Raw genomic sequence first — 19,377 nt, 5'->3', positions numbered from 1 at the left:
TAATGAAACAACAACGGGAAATTACACAAATAATCACACGAAGAATTCAAAAAATTTCAACATCTAAGGCGGGGGGGGGGGGGGGGGCGGGGGGCTGGGCGAAAAATCACGAGAGTTTCGTGCTCGCTTACACCGTAAAGCTGGGTTCCGAATTGATTCATTTGGGCCATGGTCATTGGACCGTACATTGTCGGTGTCATTGGAAACAACATCTAGAATCATAAAGAAATGGAAAACGAAGAGTAACCCTCGAGCGAGGCACTTTCTCGCGGTTGAGATGAGAGCTACGCGTTTGAAAGTGCGCGCGAGTAGATCGTCAAGCTTCGAAGAGGAAAGCCCTTTGGAACTTTTCCCTGAGAAGCTCAGTCCCTGGGGATTTATCTCCAGAACCTCACGATCTAGCCACCAGCGCAGTTTTCTTCAGGGATTCGATAAACTTCGGAGCGGATTTGACTTGCAAGCTCGCCGTTAAAATGACAGTCAAAGCTTCTTAGGCCCGACAGAAAGTGAAGGAACAATTCTGCCGATAAATCGTTCTCACCTGCTGACTGGAGTACGCCGCTGGGTACTGATTCTGGAATCCCTGAGGGCTCGAATTTTGCTGGTAACCAGGATAATGGTCCTGCGGTTGTTGTTGCGCGGGTTGCTGGTTGTTGGGCGTTTGAAATTGGGCGTACTGGCCGCCTTGAACTACGAACTGGTTGGGGCCTCCGGCAGGAGCGTACGGGCCCGGTGCCGCGCCCGGGAGCCATCCCATCTGGGCGTATTGTCCAGGCAAGCTGTTGCCAAACTGATTGGGTTGCGACTGTTGTTGATTCTGATAGGGATTTTGTCCGTAAGGATTCTGGTTCATTTCGGCCGGTGAGAGTTGGCTGGAAAGGGGATTCTGGTTGATGGTCTGATTGGCCATCTGGCTCTGCTGAGCGGCGTTGGAGTTCTGGTTGCTCGTCGGCGTTTGATTTTGTGCGGGTTTCATGCTGGCCCGTCTCAAGGACTGATTGATCGATTGTGCGATCGTTTGCGACGGGCCCATGGGCTCAGCATTGTTGCCGGATTTCAAGGGGCTGGAAGCTGCCGGCTGCTCGGCAATGCCACCCTTTTGTAAAATACTCTTGCCAGGCGAAGTGTCTTGCGGCGGTGGAACGTATTTTGGGATTTCCCGGTTGCGCAGCCTCTCCAAACCCGGCTGCCGGAAATCCGGGGCGAACTGACGCGCCGTCTGCTGCGCGAGCTCCGAATCCGCTCGTGCATGCTCCGCCGACATATCCGCCAACTCCGCCTTGCCTCGCGCCGTCGCCGTCCTCGATATCGCTATGTCCGCTTTCTGGAGCGCTATTTTACTCGCTCGCTGCGCTGCGCTCACCGCAGCGTCAATCCTCTCCCGAAACTTTGCCGATCTTATCAGAAACAAGTGCTTCTTCTTCTGGCTCGTTATCAACACGTTGTTCTTGTACTTTCCTTCCTCTTTGCTGCCGTCCCGAAACGTCGTTACTCCGTAACCGTATTTACGGTTGTTGAACCATTCACCCTCGTAACGCAGACCGTCCGAACGCTCCGATATTCCGAAGCCCGTTCGCTTGTCGTTCTTCCATTCACCCAAGTACGTCTCTGTCACCGAGGCGTCCATTTGTTCATCCTGTAATACAAACAAAAGCGTTTTACCGAAAAATTCCAATGCAGCGACTAGTGCAGACGAATATTCGCGACTAAAATTCAATATTTTTTCATTATTCGTTGTTTTCAGTGGTTCAATGGAGTGAAAAATAATAAAATTGAATGAAAATTTTGAAAATAAGTTAAGACAGAGTATTTCAGAGGTTGATTCACGAGGCAGGCGAGCCGTGAAATTTCGAGGGGAAAATAATTATAGGAAAGTACCTCAATTACGAACGAGGCGTTACTGTCCGTATGAACCGAGGCCGAGGCTTGACTCTGCGAGCTTTCGGTCGACATCCAGGAAGCGGAGCTTGCATTGCTCCTAATACTGCCGCCCGTACCACGCTTCTCGAGATCTCCGGTGCTCCTTTGCTTTCGTATCTTGAGACCCTTGAGAAAAACAGAAAAACAAACAGACATCACAGCACCTTAACGAAGCGATAAATACTGAATTACTCGAGTTTTTATCCAAAGCGCTGCCATTGCGAGGTAAATTGAAATAAATAGTAAAACTAAAGAGCATTTTCTTCGTTTTTCGACCGGTTTCAACTTTTTTTTTTCAAACAAATGTTTGATCGACGTTCGATTTCTCAAGATTATGAAAATTAAGAAAATTTCTTGATCGTCGATGTTGTAACAGAATTATTCGTTTTTTTAATTTTGGAATCGAGTACATTGAATTCGTTTTGAACAGCCTTCGATTTGGCTCTCGATTTTTGAAAATATTTTAATATTTCGATTCATAAAAAAATGTTTCATTTTGCTTAATCATAGAGGAAGCTATGTGATGATGAAATTTTTTTTTTCCAGTTTTCAATGTCAATGTGCTCAAAATGTCCCAGCAAAACATCGGAAAATCATATCTAGAAAAAATGTCCGGATGTGTGTGTGTGTGTGTTATGGCACTGCAAAATTAAAATGCTTATAACTCGGAGAATTTGCAAAAAATTACGAATCCTACGACGTTTTGAAATTTTCATAAAAAAGCTGTCGACGCTCTAACTTTCGAAAATTTTAAGATTTATTAATAATTTTTTTTTTACAAATAGACTATCATAATAGGAAGGTTGGTATTGAATTTGGGGAATATCGGTTGAGCGGTTTAAATTTTATGATTTTTTGAATTTTACGAAAATATGAGTTTTTAAAAAAATCGTCGAACCGCTTGAATTTTTGGAAATTTTGTAAGATATTGCGTATAAGTCTGTACGGTCTCTATACTTTCAAGCAAAGTCGTCGGAATTATTTAATTTCAATGTAAATAGAAAAACGATGAAAATTGAAAGTTGCAAACTGTTTTTTTCTGATGGCTCGTCATACAGTTTTTTTTAATGGATTCAAACAAAGAGATAAATTAAAGTTCGTAAAAAAAGGCAGAGAAAATACATTATTTCCTTGTATACAAAAAAAGATGCTGCAAATGAAAATTTGCAAATTGCTTCCTCAAGATGGTCAAAATGCACGATGCTCGAGGCTTTCTCTATGAGGAAGCCAAAATGAAAAATATAGCACCTCATAGAGTAAGCTTTGAGCATCGTGCATTTTGACCATCTTGAGGAAGCAATTTGCAAATTTCAATTTTTTTTCTATCAATTTTCCTAATTTTTTTCGATAATTTTTCACGAGTTATTTATCAGCTAAAAACGGGTTTGGAGGTCACGAAATTTACATTTTCGCATTTTCCAACACTTGACGACGATTTTCGCTAGGATATTTCACGGAGATTACGAATCTCTCCAAGTTGTTTGAACAGACTCATCGATTCGAAGTAGAAATCTAAAAAAGCTCATTTTCTAAAAAATTTTCAATTTCGAAAGGTAAATTAGCAAAATGAAAGTACAAGCATTTATTTCAATGGTCGACTTACCGACAGAATGCCTTTTTTGAGGGATTTTTCAGTGAGGCTTTTTCGCCTCGCAGGCGGATCATCGCTCCGGGCTTTGAGTACGAACCCACCCCGGCTGTCGTCGACGCGACGATCTCGTCGATCGGTTGGCTCCGGTGTCGGGGCGGCTGCCGGTGCGCCGTCGGCGCTCCTTAAGGAAGTTAATGAGGCACGAATTGCCGCTTGTTTCGGCGGTTTGTAGTGGCTTGCTAAACCGAAGGGTGCGCTGGCCCTCACCCCGTAGCCGTGGCGCATTCCTCGGAGCCATTGCCCCTGGTAAGTGCCTGTCAATCATTATCGAATTGACAAATCGCAAATGGAGTTGACAAAGTCGACTTGAATATTCTATTTTTTTTTCCAAAAAAGCGATTAAAAACCTAAAGAAGCCAAATTTACGACAAAAATCTGACAATTTCAACTAATCATTAAAAATTCAAATCTCAATAAATTTATTCAATATCGAATCGCTGTAAACGGAAAATAATACGATTTTTCGCATCACGCGACGAAAATTTGAAGAAATTTCGCAACGAATTGCGTCCCTCGATTACAATAATTCATTTCCCCAATTTTTCTCATCCGATTCCATCGCAGCGACGCGACGTAAATTCATTCATAAAATCGACGGCGTATCAAGAGGCAAAATAAGAACGATGAGAATGAAAAAACCATGAGATAATTGGGAGTGAATGAATAACGGAGGAGTTCATTAAAGTTTTGAAGTCGCGGGGTATCGAAAGATGCGAATGTTCCTACATTGACATTCGTAATGTCAGGATTCCTCAGTGCTGATTCGCCTGACGCAATATCCGGTGATTAAGGAGCCATGACAGTGTAAAATTTTTCAAAAATCGATTGTTTTCCAGTCTCATCTTAAGGTACCTACAGTTGTGCATATTATCAAATTTTTCAATTCCAATTCGAGTTATTACGCTCCCTACGAACTTCGTAAGTGAATGAGAAATTAAATATTTACTAAATATTCTTTATCTCATTCTTTCTTACTTTTTCACGCGAATTTTTCGGTAGAGTTTCAAGGATATTTAATAATAATAGCAATAAATAATAATATTTTTTCAACACCGAGAGAAAAAATTACTAGAACCAATAAAATGTAGTTTTGAAGCGAAAAAATCATTTATTTCATTATTCGCCAAAACATATTAGACAATTGGTTCCCTCATATATTTACTTGGTTCTAACAATTTTTTATCAATTATATTATATGTAATATGCAGTTTGAATCAATAACACATTTTATGATTAAAAACATGCATGTTTTTGAAGGAAGCACTTATTTTTTTTACGAATCATGATTTTAACTATATTATATTGTTTATGTATTTTAACTATATTATGTTATCAATTGCAAAATTATTTTTCACTGCCCGTGATGGTCATCACAGTTTATGGTACATCTCTGAAGCCATTTTAAGGAGTTTCGGTACAGAAGTCAAAATATTAAGAAATTGATCAAATTTGGTGATAATGTTCTTCAACGTCAAGTGCGAAAACACAAATTTTTTCAAAATTTTCTTCTACTTAGTTATCGAGTAATTACGCATTAAAGCAGATTTCTTATGCCCGGAATGTATACCTATATATATGGAAACGCTATGCTTATACACGTAAACTTTAGTGATCAATTACTCGATAACTGTGTAGAAGAAAAATCTTAAAAAATTTGTATTATCAAATTTGGCACTAAAGAATATGTTCACCAAATTTTATAAAATTCTAAACTTTTTGAAATTTTTTATGTTTTTAGCATGGCAACATTGTATCGCCTGTACCGAAACTCCTTAATCGAAGAAAAATTCGTACCTGCATGGGGATTCGATACCGATCTACCTACATCTTTCTAAGTACGCACGCTGTCCACTAGACTACCACGACGTTGTTAGATATAAACTGAAAAAGGAATTATATAAGTTGCGTAAAGTATTATTTCGATTATTTATTTGTTGAACGATGACAGTCACTGTTAATTTGAAAACATATTTTCACGGATCTATCACTTCATTATATTGAACTCTTATTTTAATGAAAATCTTTTTAGAAACAAAATAATGATGAATTCATTGCAAGAAAATAATTTTTTCGAAAAAAGCAATTTCGTATTGAAGTCGCTTTGTAGATTCAAATAATCTAATGTTTTTTATGCGATAAATGTAATTAATCGAAGCGAAAAAAATTTAATCAAATCTATCATGCATCTAATCGATACTATTAAATAAGAGTTTAATATAATGAAGTAATAGATTCATAAAAATATGTTTTCAAATCAACAGTGATTCGCTTGGTTCAACGAATAACTAATCGAAACAATGCTCTGATTTAATAAGTAAATACACGTTCTCAAATTAAATAATTTTTTTTCTCAGTGAACGTGAGAAATACTAATTTGTATATGGTTTATGCGCGAAGTCTGATTGCCGGAGTTTCTCAGCTGCGTGCAATGTGGAGATCGTAATTATAGTCTGCGACTAAACTCCGAATGATTTTTTCCATTTTCATATATATTTCTTCCTCATTCGAATGAATCTCCGTTCGAAAAAAATGGCACCGAAGCTGGTCGTGTAAGCCGGAAGTGAAAAGGTTTCGGAGGCTTTCGAAAAAAGGTGGGAAGCCCGGGGCCGAATGTTCGGCGTCGAAGGAGCTTAAGATCGTTTCCGTTTGTAGAAAAAGCGTCGTGCTGTTTTTGGTTATTTTTGCAAGTGTCAGAATCCCCGTACTGCGGAGGTTCGTGTGGGTCGCTCGCGTGCGGGAGGGCTCCGAGTGCGGCGAGTTCCGGCAGCTTTCTGTCTGTCTCGAGGCGTTGGGTATCCCCGTGTCGGCGTTCCGGTCGGAGCGGGGGGTTCGGCGGAGCTTTTCCTGCGGCGTTCGGGCGGCCAAGGTGGCACGAGTCTCCCCCCGCCCCCCCCCCAGTATGCTGGGCTTGGAGCTTTCTCCGTGGAGTTCTCGGGCGCAGGCTCCGCGGGATTTTTTTCTCCGGCGGCGTTCCCTCTCCGCTGTCGCGGAGCGGGCCGTGCTTTGATTCCTCTGCAAGCTCGACTCACGTGCTCCGCCAATCCAGGTCAATTTCTCCTCTCGAAGTATCCCCGGCGATTCCGGTCCACCCTTTGGCTACACCGGAACAATAAAAGCGGCGAGAGGCCCGATCGAACCGAAGCTCAAATGGAATCGAAGTTTTTTCCACGTGCTCGACCAATCCGGGTCAATTTCTCCTCTCGAAGTATTCCCGGTGCTTCCGGTCCACGCTTTGGCTACACCGGAACAAAAAAAGCGGCGAGAAGCCCGATCGAACCAAAGCTCAAATGGAATCGAAGCTTTTTCCTGGGGGACCGTACTATGGAAGAGGAAATAAAAACAATAGTAACTGCTGAGACAGGCGAGACCGATAAAAGCAAGCAAAATCATTTCCTTTATATAAAAGCTCCGAATTCGATGCCCTTCCCTGAAAAAAAAGCTCTCCTCTCCAGGCTCACGTGGAGTTACTGAGAAACGCTGAATAAACCCGCGCTCGCTCAAACGAAACTCAAATTTTACACTCGACCTCTCGCCATTGAGTTTAAATGAGAACGAGATAGATTAAAGCTTAGGAATGCCAGATTGCTCATAAGAGATTCGGAGTAATGTACCTCTCGCCCGGCGATATTCACGCGCGGCGTAAACGTATATGTACACAAATATATTTTACAGTCGAGCCACTCGACGAGCTTTTACAACTCCCTGGCGCCTTATGTCGTACTGGTCACTTGTCCGGCGTCTTATATATATATAAATATATATATTTATATATTTATATATTCATATATGAACCTGCGTATATGTATATTGTGTGTACGGCCCTGAAATCGTTCTAGCAAAGCCACACACACACGCGCACACACAAACGCGCGCGCGGGGCACTTGTCGATGATTGGCTGTGGCTGGTCAGCTTGAAATAGACGGACCGCGTCTCACTATTTTCTCGCTGATGCTCGTCGAATTGCACCTCGTATATGTGTATATATATCATTGTATTAATATGTATACATCGATGTATTTGATAATATATTCTTATAAATTGATAAATATTCGTACAAAATTGTATATCGTGACGAATATTCGCTAAATATCTTTATACGTCGATATATTGTCGTGTATATTCATGTGGAACGATATAACGAGTGATTCCTCGATATATTCATCATTTTATCTTCGAATGTATTGACATACGTCGAGACTTTATCGGTGTTATTGATGTTTAATTAGTTACGATCGAAAGAGAAAAAGAAAATAACAAAAATACGGGAACTAATAACATCATTGAAAACGCTGTGATTTATGAAATATCGGTGAAAGAATTTTCGAAATCCGTTCGAAATCACTCTGCTTGCGGTAAAGACTCTAGCAGCGACTCGTCTTCATCTTACTATAGATTTGTAAATGTACTTGTTTCGAGTCGCTACCGCGACTCTAAATACGTCGATATATCACGGAATATATTGATTTACGTTGATATATTAGCGGATATTTATTTTGATATATGTCGATAAATATTCGTAAAAATAAGTTTATTGGGATGAATAATATTGGCTAAATATCTCTATATATCGATATATTTTCGTTTATGTTTATTTACAGAGATATAATAACTTATTTCTCGAGCTGTTTACCATTGTATCTTCGATGTACCATTGATGTACGTCGAGACTCGGTCAGGTTTATTGTCATACGTCGATATATCACCGAATACATTGATTCACGTTGATATATCACCGGATATTTATTGATATATGGTGATATATCTCGACGATTGATTCACATTGATATATCACTGGATATTTTTTTGATATATCACTGAATATATTGTTATTGCTTAAAATATTGATATATTTTCCTGTATACTTATTTACAACAGTATATCATTGAGTATATATCAATATATTTTCGTATATATTGATATGTTCCGGTATATTTTCGTAGACATTGATATATATCGTTGTATTTTATTATATAGTCATATACTTCGGTATATTTTAGTATGTATTGGTATATGTTGGTAGATTTTGATAGATAAAGTGATAACTGATATTGATTCGTGTGTACTCTTGTATTACGTGAATGTATTCGTGTATATACAGGTATTAATAGAGATATCCAAATGGATAAATACAGACATAATTCGTCACACAATCGCAAAATCTTTTTCGACTCTGGCATGTTGGTGAGAATTAGTCGGTACGAGAGTGTATTTCCGTCCGCCAGCCTCCAACTTCTCAAGCTACACAGAGGCGAAAAAAGCTGCGTCCCCAAGACCGTCGAAAAGTGCGCGCATCGCCATTCTGACGGTTGATGAGTTTTTCAAAATAATTCTGAACGCTTTTTTTTTTACCTTGGACACAACAACGGACCGATTCCAAGGCTATGTGTGTACCGCCGTTTTTATGAAAATGGTAATTTCTTTTGATCATCGAAAGGTTTAATGGATTGAAATGATTGGGAATGAAAAATCGAATTTACTTTCGTTCGTTATAGAAAGCTTTTTCTTTTATAATACCGTTAAATATTGAAGGAGAGACTCGGAAGGTAAATGAGTTTGAAACGGTGCAAGAAAGAATTCTCGAAGAATTTATACTTGGAGCAATTTATTTTGGTCCACCCACGAATTCCCTCGAGGTCATTATTCCTCGAGCAATTAAGGGGGAGGACGAGGAGAGAATCGAATGAGAGAAAAAAAAATCAATTCTTTCGTCTCGGAATTTTGAATATTTATGAGCATAACGGAATCGTTAGGCAGGAACAAGAGACAAAATTCAATGCTCCGAACGAGGCACTCAGACATCGAATTATTCAACTCGGTCTGACCTTTCCTACCCGGTGCCGATTACTTTTTTAACTGGATATGTCGATAAATTGATTGGAAAGAAGAAAAATGGATTTCACAGGGGCGAGAGAGTGAGACATTTGTGGAATAGGAAAATGGCGAAGGGAGCGACAATTAATCGATGCTTTACCCGCTGGATGACGACCTCCCTGTCCCGCTTTTGGGTCAAGGTCCCCCTCAGCACCATCGGGAATTCGTGTGACCCAGACTTTATCTCAAATATATCTACAAAGACGTAAATATATACTCGATACACACGAACGATTGTTTCCTTCATCGAAAAAGCTTCATTTTTTATTCAAGAGCTTCTTCAGGTCACTGTACACGGAAATAGGAATTAATCGACCTCCATCAATCCATCACCTTATTTTCGAACATCCGAAAAAGGATTCTTCGCGAACAAACGTTACCGAGGCGTCGGAGGATTCGAGATTTCTATTTTTGGCGGTGAAACGAGCGTTTTTTTTTTTTTCTATTTTATTCATCAAATTTTTCTACGTTATCAATTTTTTACGTAAAAAATGTAAATTGTAATTTATGTGAGAAACAAACTTTTCATAAAAAACATTTGAAAAATCAAAAGTTTAATTGTTTTGGAATGAAAAAGAAGAATATTGAATTTTCGTATCTGCGACCCGAAAATAAACCATTTTTTCGTGTAATTCATTTACAAAGAAATGGAATTCCTCCAATTAGGAATTCGGTTTTGTTAATCGCATCGTCCATGGGATAAAAAACTAAAAAAATCGTTTCGAAGTATGAGATTCCCTGGTTCTTGGTGTTCCCGATTTATTGTGAATTGGAAAGATCGGTCGGAGAGCTCAGAACTCCAACTGTTCGAGTTAAAGAAAGTTTGCTTTGATCAAAAATCAAAGGGAGTGGGTGCAGTGAGGAGAATTCCACAGATTTGACGTTTCAGTCGGCGTTTACATTGGGTAAAGTTTACGAATGTGTCTCATCCCGTTTATTCGACGATATATTTTCATCAAAGAATTCGCTGTGTAGAAAAAAAGCGATGTTACAGACGCTGCCATTTTTCTAAGACGTTAAAAATTAGTTGAAAGAATGCTTTCGAGTTGACTCAAAGTTATAAACAAAAAAAAATCGATAAACTATATAAATATACGAGCAGGCAATGAATTGATGAGTGTGCCTTCCCGATTTAGATGCACATTAAAATGCAGCGAGAAAGGGTTCGTTTGCTCGTATGGACGAGGAGGGATGAGTCAAAAACGAGAGAATTTCGTGGGCGTTTCGGGTGCTCCCGGAATTGAGAATGGTTTTGCGCGAGAGTTTGAAGCCGGTTCAACGTTTGACGTCAATACCAAGAACAACTTTGACGGAAGCTCTTTTCCTTTTTCCCCTCTTTCGTATCCGCCTCCTTCCCGCCCCTCTCGTTTCCTTTTCCACGATATATTAATAACCAAAAGCGATTAAAAATACGTCATTTTTTCATAAAAATAAACCTACGCGGCTCAAACTTTCTCGAATAATGTAATAAAAACATTGGAAACCTCACGATACTACGATAACACAAGCTTTCGAGTTATTCTGGCCTTAAATACCGGTACTCGAGGTATTTTGACCCCTGAATACCGGTACTCGATAACATACGACCCCACGGTGACGTGCGTATCGAGCCAATGTCACCAGGAATTTACGACTTTCCGACTTTCTTGTACTCGAATACCGGTACTCAGAGTATTTCAATCTTCAAGCGGCCGTACCCGAATACACCTGTCCCGGAATGCCTGCGCTCGAGGATATCGAGCTCCCGAGACGCGGTTTCGATACAGAGTCGCTTGAGTACCTGTACTTGGGTGAATTCGTCCTTGGATACCGGTACTCGAAAAGCTCGGCCACGCGAATCGGTTATACGGAGATTCGGAGACGCGTGCGTCGTTGAGTGTCGCCCTGAGTACTTGTACTTTGATTATTTCATGCATGAGTACCGGTATTCACAGATTTTATACCGGAAGCTCGATTATATTGAACTTTGGAGACTCGTCTTACGAGTCCGGGTTGCCTGAGCACCTGGGCTCTGATAATTTTATGCTTGAATACCGGTACTCAGGGTTTGATGCTCTTAAATACGGTACTGAGCATGAGAGCAGCTGATTCCCTGAACATACGCCGCTCCAGATCGCTTTCCGGGTAACAACCTCGTTCAAATAACCCGCGTCCGGTATCTCGGTACTACGAGTACCGCACTTGGGGCGAGCCTGCACTCGAAATTACTTTTCTCATGAATGATATACGCGCCGACAATAATTAAAGGACACAATATCAACTTATCGCTTAGTTAACATCGCTTTTTCGAATATCAGGACTCTAAGTATTTCTTCGTTACAAGTATCTGTACTCGAATGTTTTTTTGAGCTAGAGAGGGGATTTTTATTAGTTTGAACTCCGTAAAGTCTGCTATGTAAGCGTCAAAGGATTGTCGGCGATTTTCCTACTTCGAGTACCGGTACTCGGACGTGTTCGTCCCCTAAATACACTCCTCCTAAAACCGCGCTATCCTCGAGTCAACTACTCGAATACCGGTACTCGGAGGGTCTTTTAGCTCGAAATGCCTGTACCCGAGTACTTAATCAATGTGAAATTCACACCACCTGACACTCTAACCGACGAATGACGGAGTGATGGAATACAAGCGCTCGAGTGCCTGAAACAACAATATTTCGTACATGGGGCGTCTAGAAAACGACTATTTTCCTCGAATACCGTGGCAGATGAGTAACGAATTATTTGGATCCTATTATTTTGACAACCCTGGCTTTATTTCTCGGTCCCCTCTCCCGCTCTCTCTCTCTCTCTCTCTCTCTCTCTCTTTCAATGTATTTTTTCTCGCTCTATATCTGGAGCACGGTAGAGCCGACGACGGAACGGCCGCGTTACGAAATTCTTCGTCATTCTTCGTGAGTGCGAGAAAGCCTGCGCGAGGATTGCTCAAACGTTGACGATGGGGGATCGGATTAAAGGGAAAAACGTGACGGAAAAAATAATGGGAAAGAAGGAAAAGTTGAAAAATAAAAATAAAGAAAAACACACACTTTGGAACGAGAGTGAAGCGCGCAGAGAAAGAGAGAGAAAATAAAAAGAAGGGTAAAAATGGCCTCCGAAGACCTTGACGGCGAGGTCATTAGCCGCAGGCCATAACCTCATTTTATACTCTGGAGCTTTTTTATTCTCTCTCTCTCGCTTTTTCTCCATCCAGCCCGAAGCTAAATCCATTTTTCTTATTGACAGACAGAGAAATACTCTCATTCGCGAATCAATTCCTCGTAAAATGAATAAATTTCGATGAAATGGGGAAGGAAAAAAAGCACGGAGCATATTTCCATCAACCCCTTGACGGCGCCTCAAACTCCGTGAATCGGGCACAAAAGAGAGAGATTATTTATCACGCACACGCACACATTCCTTTTTAGATCAAGGTCAACGAGAGAGCCAAAGAGACTACGACGAGGGATGAAAGCTCATCCGAGTGAGAGTGAGTGACGTTGGTTTGAAGAAAAATATAGAAATAACACAATAATAAAAAAAAAAGCCCAGCTGCCCCCCTCCAACTTTATTGTTGTTTGCTTCAATTTGTTTTTTACGTGCCCACGCTTTCCATGGGTTTTTCCGGATCCTCAGTCAACGTCACCCAAGTTTTCGATGAAATTTATCTGTTGTTATTTTTTTTTGATCCCGACTACCTTTTTATTTTTTAATTTTCTGTTTTTTTTTTTTTTTTTTTTTTTTCAAAAAATTTGCATCATTTTAAGTTTCGATCGAGTTTTTCTCGTAAAATCGACTCTTCTGTCTGATTTTCGTCGTAAACGAATGTTGAATTTTCACTCTGCCATTGAATTCGTAACATGAATTCAAATGATGAAAAATAAAAATCGACATTTTTTGTCGTAAATTATTTACTTCCACGAATAAATCATTTTCGGAGGGGTAAATAAAATTGGGGGCTTGATTAACTTGATTCTTAATGGACTCACCACTGTCGGCGTAAGTCTCGGACCCGTAACCGTCTTGCAGGCCGCTTGCCCATGTGCCTTCGTACCTCGCTGTCGAGGTCGTCGATTGTCTCACCCCATAACGACCCTTAAAACCCTGAGTCCATTCGCCCCGGTACAACCACCGCCCTCTCGTCTCCATACCCAAACCGTGGCGTTTTCCATTTTGCCATTGTCCCTCGTAAGCCGAGCCACTGAAAAATTCAAAGAATTATACATCCCAAAATGAAATTGTTACCAAGGGAATTTATTAAAAATTAACAAAACTTCTTACGAGCCTGAATTCTCATTTTTTCCAATAAAATTCCATTCAATAAATCATTCATCGAACGCCTATTTAGAATTATTGTTTTTTTAACCGCCAACGTGAAATAAAAATGGCTGCAGAAAGCCACGTTTTCGAGTAACCCATTTTTTTAAAAAGCATCGGAAATAATCAATTGTTCAGATTTGAGAAAAGATTCGATGAGAATTTTTTTTTTTTTTTTTTTATTATTCTCGCACTCAATAATTTTAACGAACGATTTAAAAACTTATTTAAGTCGAGTAAATGGAGTTTAATGAAAAAAAAATGAAGAAGTAATGAGCCTTCGTGAATCAGTGACGAACAAGTGAATCGTACGATTCGTAATTTTGAGGAAAAACGATTAACGAGAGCGAGAGAGTTCTTGGTCGTGGACTCGTTTCGCATTATGAAAGAAAATATTAAGGATTCGGGCTCGTATTTTCGCGTCTAATGGACCGGTTTGTATCTTTGATCGTTTTAATGGTTTTTTGGTGGCCCGCGAGAAACGTCCCAGTAACCCGGACTCACTAAATTTCAATCCTCATCTCTGCCTAGCGTTGTCCTTGGACTCGGTGACCTACATTCAGGATCGCAGCCTCCCCTACCGGGATTCCAGCTCTCCCAGCCTCCCTACACAATACTCTCGCTCTTTTAGTCTCCGCGCATACACTTCCATACGAATTTGTATACATCCGTGCATGAGAAATCGATATTTTGACCTTCCGATTATCCCGAGCCTGCTACGATTCAAGGTTTTTCGAGGCTGGAGGATTTCAAGGTCGTTTTTATGCCTCGAGTTAGTTTTTTATCTACGATAATATAATCCAGGGATCAAAGTCGTTCTTTATTGTCACGGGGACTAGATTCATCGGATGCGAAATTGATTGAATTCAAAGCTCGGAAATAAAAAAAAATCAAAACTCGTAGAAATGTTAAATCGATTATTATCGTGTGAATTTGGAAATTTATAATTGAGCTTCGAGTCAATTGTGAAATCTAAAATTAAGTGTCGAATGAGTTTATAAATTCGGATTCGAATATCGTGTGGAAAGAGAAAACCATTTTCACTCGAAAATTCATTCATCGAAATTTCTTCGCCTCCAAATATAATTGTTCCGAAAAAACAACTAAATGTATCAACGAAATGTTCAAAATATATTATATATTAACGAAGTACGGAATTTCCGTATTTCGTGATGCAATAAAAATCTGAAAAAATTCAGCAACATTTACAATTTTATGAACTACAATTATCAATAATAATATTGCCCAAAAGTTATTAATAAATTGTTTAAGTGAATAATTTTTTAACAATTTTACAGTAAACCCTTGTGTGTTTTTTTACGAATCGAATGTGCGCATTTTTCTGAATGCGCATGATTTTTTTCCGAATTTTCGTGGATTTTTGAAATTTCCTTTTTTAAATTTTTTAAGTGGCTTTATTTGTACATTCTCTATTGTACATTCTGAAATAATTCATGAGCATTCGGAAAAATATACACATTTGATTCGTAAAAAAAAAAAAATAGGTCACCGCAAAATGATTGAATAATTAATTGTTTAAACAATTTGTTATCAACTTTTGGGCAATATTATTATTGATAATTGTTGTTCATAGCTATCCAAATGTTGTTCATTTTCATCAGATTTTTATTGCATCACGAAGTACGGAAATTCCAATCAGATATAATTTTTGGTCGAGCTATCCATCCAGTTATACCTTAAGCTGGAAGAGAATTAGAGCTTATTCAGGACGGAGCACGACGAAAGGTGAAAAGCTTAAAAAGCGTGGAAACGAATGGGGTAGGGGGAGAAGATGAAGAGTCGAAAAAACGTACACGAGGGGCACGAAAATCCTTGGGAATGTCTGCAGATGTGAAAAATCCTCGAAAAGATGAAAAAAAAAAGAAAAAAAAAAAAAACGTTAGAAAATGTATATATAAAACATGAGAAGAAGAGTGGAGGTTGCGAGAAGTTAGAGAAACGGAAAAAAGAAAGAAGAGTCTGACCTGGGCCACGTGTAAACACCGGAGACCTCGAATCCGTAGTGCCAGCTACCGGAATATGCGCCCTGACCCTTTGGCCCGGTGCACACACCGTGTCCATGAGCTTTACCGTCCTCCCAGCCGCCGCAGTAAGTGCCACCGTCGTCAAAGTCGAATCTGCCGCCGTTAACCTGAGGCCGATTTGGGCCGGTGGCGTTGGTAGTTCCGGTGGCAGCTCCCGGTTGTCCGGGACTGGTCGTCTGGCCACCACCTGCTATACCGTTCGGAGCACTCGACGTGCTCTGCTGGCCCTGCTGTTGCATGTCGCCACTGTTTTTCCCCTCGGCCTTTAGCCCACTCCAAAATTTTCGTCACTTCAATTTTTCCCCACCTTTTATTTATTACTTTCGTTGATTAAGCTTTTTATTTATTATTCCATTTTCCACCGGGGTCAGCAACTGCTCGCCTCCAAACTTTTTCCCTCCACGCCCCCACAGTTCGCCATTATTTTCTTCGGGCTTTTTCAACTTTTCGAGCCAAGCCCCAACCCCAGGGGAACGATCCCTTTTTTCCACTCACTCACACTGACACTACGAGGCCAACTCTGTGACGAGATCTTCGGTCACGGGGCCTGCGAATAATCCAATTTTTTTGGGACCGACTCCAACCTCCTTCTTGCACGCATTTCTTCGGCTACCTTTGCAAATAAAATGGACAAATTTTCTATCAGTCTTTCAATCGAGTTGTCTCCAATGTCGATCATTATTTTTTATTCAATGTGTTTTTTAAAAATTTTTTTTTTATGCAATTTCGTGATTCATTCTCCATTCATCGAGAGCTCGAGGATTCGTCGATTGGTCGAGCTTTCAAGTTTTTAAATCGAGTTTATTTCAAATGATTTTACGAGTCTGGCAAATTGGGGCTGATTCGAGCAGAAATAATGAAGTTTTGGAAATGCATTTTGGAGCTCTTTTCGATTAATCGACTTTTATGGACTTTCGAGTTCCACGCGGTTCCGGTGCGAGAATGAATGGAAAAAATTGGAAGCGAAACGAGCAGCAATCGTTTTGGTGAAAATCATCGAATTTTGTAAACGAGCTTATTCCGGTGGAAGAAAAAGGGCTAAGAGCCACTCTTTCGTTCGGGTTCATTTGCTCGAAAACAATCGAATTTGAAGAATAATTTTCCGAGCTTTTTTCCGATGAATCGATTGAAAAATGTTGTTGTTCCCGGTTAGAAGCTCGAAATTTTTAGTGCTTTTACGAATGAGTAATCATCGAGGCACAACGAGCGATTGAATTCAAGTGAAAACAATCGAAGATTAATTTCCCGAGCTTTTTCCCGATCAATCGGTCAAGTAACTTTAGCCTGCTTTTAAAGCGATTAATTCAATCGAAAATATAATGAAACTTCTAGATCGTTATTGAGCTCTCGATATTCTCGAAATTTGGAAAATTTTTTTAATTTTTTCTCTCGATTTTCTTTCCCCCGTTTTCATTAAAAACTTCAACCGGAAAATTCGACATGATTTTTTTTTGCTTCGCATCCGCGCCCATTTTTTCGCCCGCGTGTCGACGTGGCTCTCGAGGCTTCTCGGGTACAAATCTCGGCTATAATACGAAGACGATCTCCCACAATTGTACGGAGGTATATACGAAAACAGAAAAACACAGACGATCGTACGAAGCGCGATTCCTCGTTCGTTTTTCCACCGTGAGCGCCGTTCCGAAATAACCGGCCTTCGCCCTCGTGAAACATATAGAGAGAGAGAGAGAGAGAGGGAGAGATTTTAGAACCCGGAGGAGGAGGAAGAATGAGATATCCACAGGCGAAAATTGGAGTACGAGCGAGGGCGGATCGAAATACAAAAAAAACTCAAATTTCCACGGAAAAGACGTAAATTGCTTGCAAGAAGAGCATTCGAGGGAAAAAAAGCTCATTCGTTTAATTATTCTATTGCACCAGTGCGATTCAACAAGTACGAACGGAATTTGTAAGATCGGAATAATTCTTAAAACTATAAAAATGATGTAATAAATTTATTCGAAGCTTCAAAATAATATTGAATAAAAAAATCGCCGAGACAATTAATCGAATAATAAAACTCTGTAAAAGTTCATTTTCTCGAAGAAAAATCATTCTGAAATGAGTTTTACTGAAAGAAAAAATCTTTCGAAAAATTGATTTTTTGGGTTATAAAAATTGTCCATTTGTTCGATTATTTATTGGATATTTGAAAATTTTTTAAAATCCCTCATTCGACAGGAAACTTTGAGTGGAGCAGTTTTTTCGATTTTATTGATAAAAAGCGTTGTTCCGTCTCCGTAAAAAAGTGTGTCGAGTTTCAATGATTTTTCTCTACAAATAATAATCCCTGGCGAGAAGCTGATTGAAACGAATAACTTTTCAATTTAATCCTAGCACACGGACACACGTCAGTCGAGAGATTCCCGAGCGTCCTGCGGGACGCGGTCTACTTTCGAACCCCCTTAAAAATAGACGTCGTCGACCGCCGCGCGCGCGAGAACGAGAGAGAGTGAGAGAGCCACAGACAGAAAAAGAGAAAGAGAAAAAGAAGAGTGAGAAATCCGGAATCTCGCGAACCGGGTTCGAGACCTCATAATTCTCATTTCTCCAATTTTTCCACCATTTTAACCACGAAACGCCAAAGCTCGAAGAGAGAAAAATATTAAATAGAAAAAACAAAAAAAGAACCGGCAATTCGTCAATTTCACAGCACTCTTCGTATTTTATAATCGTGATCCCCGGGATTTTTGCTAAGCACGAGTCACCTCATAAGTGTATATACATATATATAAACATCGCGTCACGTAAATATATTTACGCGCACGAAAGAAAGGAGAGGAAAAAAAAAAAAAAAAAAAAATTGGCACAAATTTGAGGTTAAAAACATTCACCAAACATTTTTAGTTCGACAAAATTCAATGTTTGAGCAAACATTATTTCACTGATTCACTAATTTTATTTATTTTATTTTATTTCATTTTTTTTTTCATTTGTAACGGATCGTTAGTTATTATTTATATGTACACGTGTATTTACTTATAGAGAAAAAAAATGTACATATGAGCGTTCGTAAAATTGGCCCCCGAGATTGGTGATGAGAGTTCTCGGGGCGCGTCCGCGCCACGCCACGGCCCTGACGCAAAAAAAGCTCTACCCGTTCGCGTTTAACTCGTCGTTCGTCGTCATCGTCGACGACGACTCTTCGCCGAGAGCTTCTCGCACGCGTTTCTCCCCCTCGGCCGCTCGCGGCCCCCTCCGCAGCCTCCTCCTTCTACTCTCTACCTTCCTCCTCGTCCGCGCCCCGAAAAACGCGAATGTTCCCTCTCCCTTGGTGAGCTTCGTGTAGGTGGAGAAACGGTACATGCCGATTATGTGCCAGTTCCTCGCGGTTTGTACATAATTATATATCGGCCACGGCAAATCGACCGGGATTCGAGCTTCCGAGCTTTCGATCTTGTCACTGAATTCTCACAGCTTTGCCAGGCCTGAGACCGGCTACGAAAACACTTTTTTCGAACTTTTTATCTCAAGTACTTTCCGAGTTATGCACTGTTGGAGACTCATCTTTTGGGAGAGCTTTTCATGCGGAAGAAGCTCGGGCAACTCGAATCAGGCTGTCCCGCTTTCATTTTCACCTCCGATTGGTCAGATTT

The 19,377-nt window shown here is 40.1% G+C and overlaps 1 protein-coding gene across 3 annotated transcripts in view; it reads right to left on the bottom strand.

Annotated features, from left to right (window-relative positions):
• The window catches only part of jp (junctophilin), a 42,986-nt gene that overhangs the window by 12,353 nt on the left and 11,256 nt on the right, over positions 1-19,377 (bottom strand). For 2 of the 3 annotated variants that reach the window (XM_043432417.1, XM_043432415.1), the window contains exons 2-7: positions 15,722-16,394; positions 13,409-13,620; positions 3,524-3,825; positions 1,879-2,046; positions 542-1,636; positions 132-212 (exon numbers count right to left, since the gene is read on the bottom strand). In XM_043432417.1, coding sequence (XP_043288352.1) covers positions 132-212; positions 542-1,636; positions 1,879-2,046; positions 3,524-3,825; positions 13,409-13,620; positions 15,722-16,020 — 2,157 coding nt within the window. In that variant the 5' untranslated portion in view covers positions 16,021-16,394. The remainder of the gene's footprint in view (positions 1-131; positions 213-541; positions 1,637-1,878; positions 2,047-3,523; positions 3,826-13,408; positions 13,621-15,721; positions 16,395-19,377) is intronic. The other variant, XM_043432416.1, reaches the window with a different exon arrangement.

Source organism: Venturia canescens, chromosome 11, assembly GCF_019457755.1.
Source record: "Venturia canescens isolate UGA chromosome 11, ASM1945775v1, whole genome shotgun sequence".
Taxonomy (NCBI): Eukaryota; Metazoa; Arthropoda; class Insecta; order Hymenoptera; family Ichneumonidae; genus Venturia; species Venturia canescens.
The sequence above is the reverse complement of the archived record's forward strand: the minus strand, read 5'-3'. Positions and strand labels throughout refer to the sequence as shown.